At 34.8% G+C, this 5,249-nt stretch overlaps 1 protein-coding gene across 1 annotated transcript in view; it reads left to right on the top strand.

Moving 5' to 3' along the window:
- Positions 1 to 3,885: 3,885 nt before the first annotated feature.
- The window catches only part of LOC18040336 (receptor-like protein 9DC3), a 4,393-nt gene continuing 3,029 nt past the window's right edge, over positions 3,886 to 5,249 (top strand). The window contains exons 1-2 of the mRNA XM_006432277.2: positions 3,886 to 4,396; positions 4,527 to 4,886. Coding sequence (XP_006432340.2) covers positions 3,886 to 4,396; positions 4,527 to 4,886 — 871 coding nt within the window. The remainder of the gene's footprint in view (positions 4,397 to 4,526; positions 4,887 to 5,249) is intronic.

Below are 5,249 nucleotides of genomic sequence, written 5' to 3'. Positions count from 1 at the left end.
GTGTTTTTTATTGGGATGGATCCAAAACTGAGGTCCAATGGTGTTGACGTTTCTTTTTGAGTTATGCTATTTAGCCATAAGGAAGAAAGAGGGACGACAGAAAAGGCAGAATTTGCTGCCGATTCACGCGTCCTTCTCACTCTTCCCCATGGTCCACAAATACATTAAAATAATGGTTAAAAAATGGCGCAAAAATAATGGTCAATGAAATAAGCAATGGCCCGCAATAAAGTTTAGAAATGGAGGCCTGTGATCTACTCCTGCAGTTGTTCTACAGCTTTAAAAATAATGCGGCCATTTCCTTTCTCCAAGCGGCAGAACTTCGACTTCGATAGCCAAATAAAATAAAATCATTGGCTTGCTATTTAAAAGATGAGAAATCTGCATTCGGTGCCGTCGAGATTTGAGTTTGGTGCCGACAACCACCACGTCAACAGAGGCAGCTTTGCAGTTGATACATATAAGTGGCACAAATTGGCCATTGACCATTGAGAAGGCATGGAATGGAAATTGTTCGGGTTTCTTTGCAGCTGCGGAATTCAGCATTTGGACTCCATTTGAGAGAACAAAAATCTACAACACTGACAATAAGACACTCGGATCTTTTTCCATCCTCATCGGTTCTCTCCCTAATTGCTACAACTTGCACTATGACTTGATGAATGAATAAAAATTTGCTGATACAATATCGTCCTGTAACTATTTATGTCAACAGCAGGGCATCTACTAGACATGTCCAGAAAATCTTCTTTAACTATATATCAGAACCTATTTAACTATCAGAACCACATCAACGGCAGCACTATTGACTGCAAGGTTGTGGCTTTTGTTTCATTTTTTTTTTTAAGAAATTGTTGAAAATGACCGGTTTTGTGCTGCTGCGTGGTGAGGGAGAACGAAGCTGAGACCGACCTAGTGTTGAAACGGGAGAGAGACATGGAGAATGTTGGGAGAGAGAGATCGAGAATCTTGCTGCTTGGTGAGGGAGACGCGTGAGTTTTTTGCTGGATTTTTGCGTCCGTGCGTGTGGTGTTTGCACGTACGAACAGGTGGCTTTTAGACCCAAATTTTTGTGCTCTCCTTTAGTCCTTCATGTCAATACCATTTTCCTTTTTAAAGTGTTATTTTAATATTTTAAACGCCAAATGGTAAGAGTAAGAAGGACGCGTGAAACGGCAGCTCGTGCTGCCGTTTCCATCGTCCTTCTCACTCCTTTTTGTTCGTTTATCATTTTTCTTTTTTTAATGATTGTGAGTTAGATTTGGTAACTGATAATACTTTCTAGTGTATTTTATTGAGCTGAAAAGTGAGGCCCCCTTTTTCAATTGTTTTTTTATGTTTGAAAGAAATGGTACCATATGGGTGCAAGTTTGGTCATGTGGAGCAAGGAATGTTTAGTTGCGTGTATATATATATATATATATATATATAGTCTTGCGGTCCATGAAATGCTGGATTGTTAGATTTGTTTTTAAAAATAAATGTTAAATGTATGTGGGCTAAATTATTTAGGATATTATTAGTGGGTATTGCTAGTTAGAGGTTTTGGTAAACGATGACAGCACTTTAATTTAATAAACCCCGGTCAAGGAATGGAATTCACCATTTTTCGCCAGTTGTTTGTAAGATTTGTTTGAATTTTGAGTTGATATCATATCCAAATAATATTTATCATTTTTTTTTTCAAATGGTCTGGACCACTTTGGAATTATGTTTTCATTTTTTCAAACAAAAATAAAATTGATGTATTACCCATATGAGTTGATTTATGAGGATCATTATTTTGAGGATTGAAATAAAATTATAAAAATTTGTGGTTTTTCGTGAGGGTGAAAATGTTGTATTTTAGTCCTTCTATTGATTTTTAGCACTCCAATGTTTTTTTAAAACATTTTGAATCTTTAGGCAAAATTAAAGTGTCATATATCGTATAACAATGGTGACAAGGACTGAAAATGCATATATTTATATTTCACCTATTTTCTACAACTAAGGCTCGATTGCATCTAAGATTATTTGGTAGTGGTTAAATGCGATGTGTTGTCCAATTCATATATTTAACAAGATGAAATCAATCTCCAGAAATATCATAACATAATAACATCAATCATTAAAATAAATCATGTAATTAATTTCATAAATTAAATTGCATAAGTTTACTAATTTTTCCTTTTCCTCTTTGGTATCAATGTCCTTTCAATCGCACAACGAAGGGACCATCCATTCGTGCTTTGGAAAAAATGACAATAAAATGGCGTGTATGGCTTTTCAAGTGAATAAATGCTCTTGCGTTTTGTGGTGTAAAAGATTTCAGAAGTACCAAGAGCCAAACTTGGCTCATCAATTTGGCGGAACCCACTGGGAGGAAAAAAAAAGGTCGGCGATCTTGATCGGCCCTTATTAACACACGACTATTCCAACCAATCATATAGCGACGCGTGTGCTGACTTGATTACGAAAATCAACCTTTACACCGAGGCCGTTGGATTTCGTCATCAAAGTCTGCCACGTTCGTTTTCTTGTTTTTAAATGAGTTTAGAACGCTTTAATACATATGCAACTTTGGTACGAAGAATGAGAAAATGTGCCCACTCTTCCTTGGGAAATTCTTTTTTTTGGTTTTTGCACTCAAATTTTATCGTTTACACCAATTTTTTATAATAGCATAGATAATATATCTTTAAGTTAGAAAATGAGCGTTATACCAAATAGCGTCTTGATGTATTCATTCATTCTTTTTTTTTTCCTTTAATGGTAAACTTATAATTTTGACAAGAATTAAAGGGAGATTAATTGTGGATGCAATTATGCTTCTTAGAAACACTACACTTGTACCTACCAATGCGATTAGAGTAGTACACATTCTGTGGATGATACATTATTGAATATTTTGAATATCAAGATGAGCCATAAGCAAATTCATTAACTAAATGAAGACGAAAAATTGTTATTGCTTCAAACTACAAATGGAAATTCACATGAACATTTACAAGGTTCATTACTTAGACCCATTTTTAGCTTGAGATTTGAGTTTTAATGTGAATTAATTAGTATGGAAACTTACGTACAATCTTCAGTAAATAAAAATATACCTAACATATTGCAAGTTGTAAGATCTCAGATTCAAACAGCCGAGTCATGGGTCAACGAAACACTAATAATTTTTCAACACTTATTTTATTTTAAATTTTCAACGTTACTGCGTCAAAAATATTATTCAAAGTATCAACATCTTATCGTATGTTGCCTTGCCCTACGGGTTTATTAATATCGATGTCTCTTCATATTTCCACACCGCAAATATAAATGCAAAGACCCTCAAATAGCGGCGGTAGCGATGAATGGACGATTTTGAAAAGCAATTTTCGGAATTTAATCAATTTCCACACAAATGGGTTAAAGTCAATGAACCCTATTTAATGCGAGTTCTACTAATAAATTAATCCTCACGTTTGTTATAAACGTATTTTCGGTGGTGACGAAATGGTAAAAGTTTATGACATCACATCAAATATAAAAAATAAATATTATTAAGACTAACTTTGGTTGACTTTAAAAAAACAAAAAAGAGTCCAATGACTTCAATGTTTGAATTGCTGCAATTTGCCTATAAAAGCAAACCAAGATCCTTAAATTTCTTCACATCTACAAAGTTAAACAAATTTTATTTTTGAGAAAACTATGGCTTTATCCTTTATATGTTTATTCACAATATTCATACGGTTAGTTTTTCCCTTCATTTTCTTTAATTTAACAATTGCTAACGTCACTACTTCTTCTATGCTGCCACTCTGCCATGATGATGAGCGCTCTGCTTTGTTGCAATTCAAAGAAAGCCGCATCAGTGGTGATTTTTATGCTTGGAAATTTGACTGTCGTCCTACAATGGCATCATGGAAGCCAGAAGAAGGTAACGTTGATTGCTGCTCTTGGGACGGCGTTCATTGCAATAAGAACACTGGTCATGTCATCAAGCTTGACCTCTCCCATAGCTGTCTTTTTGGTTCTATCAACTCTAGCAGCAGCCTTTTCAAGCTTGTCCATCTCGAGTGGCTTAATCTTGCTTTGAATGACTTCAATTCCTCCGAAATCCCACCAGAAATCATCAACCTTTCCAGGTTATCATACTTGAACCTCTCTGGAACTTCTTTATCTGGCCAAATACCATCAGAAATTCTAAAGCTCTCCAACTTGGTGTCCCTTGATTTATCACTAAATGATGTTCCTGGTGGTAGACTTGAACTCCAGAAGCCCAGTCTCGTAAATTTAGTGGAGAAGTTAAGCAATCTAAAAACACTTGACCTTGGTGATGTTTCTATTCAGTCAACGATACCTCATAACATCACAAATCTATCTTCTTCGATGTTTGTTTCTCTTCAAAACTGTGAATTGCAAGGTAATTCAATTTTATATATTTTCTCCTTAATTAATATACATGCAATGTTAAATTCATTAGTAAAAACTATTATTATTTTTAATTTTCTACTTAAGCAATGTGTTCTTTTTTCTTTTTTAACAAATTTCAGGAAGAATTCCATCCTCACTCGGTAATCTATCCAAGCTCCTTCATTTAGACCTTTCACTAAATGAATTACAGGGTGAGCTGCCTGTTTCCGTTGGTAATCTTTGTTCATTGGAAGAACTTGATCTCTCTGCAAATTTTTTGTCGAGTGAGTGGCCTATTTCCATTGGAAATCTTAGTTCTTTGAAAGAACTTGACCTTTCACAAAATAGATTTTTTGGTGAATTGCCTATTTCCATGGGAAATCTTGGTTCTTTGAAAGAACTTGACCTTTCACAAAATGGATATTTTGGTGAGATTCCTACTTCCATTCGAAATCTTTTTTCTTTGGAAAAACTTGACCTTTCATTCAATAAATTTTCGGGTGAGTTTCCATGGTCGACGGGGAATTTTAGTTCTTTGAAGTTATTAGATCTGAGGTCATGTAGTTTTTGGGGCAAAGTTTCACATTCGATTGGTAATTTCACCCGGCTACAATTTTTGTATCTTGGATTGAATAGTTTTTCGGGTGACTTACTTGGTTCCATTGGAAATCTTAGGTCATTGGAAGTAATACATATCACTAAGTGTAATTTTTCAGGTCAAATTACATCTTCACTTAGGAATCTTACCCAACTTATGGTCCTTGACATGGCTCGAAATTCTTATAGCGGAACGATAGAGTTAGATGATTTACTTACTAGCTGGAAAAATTTGGAATTTTTATGTCTCTCATAAATAGGTGTCA

This window comes from Citrus clementina, unplaced genomic scaffold (assembly GCF_000493195.1).
Source record: "Citrus clementina cultivar Clemenules unplaced genomic scaffold, Citrus_clementina_v1.0 scaffold_5, whole genome shotgun sequence".
Classification (NCBI taxonomy): domain Eukaryota; kingdom Viridiplantae; phylum Streptophyta; class Magnoliopsida; order Sapindales; family Rutaceae; genus Citrus; species Citrus x clementina.
The sequence above is the reverse complement of the archived record's forward strand: the minus strand, read 5'-3'. Positions and strand labels throughout refer to the sequence as shown.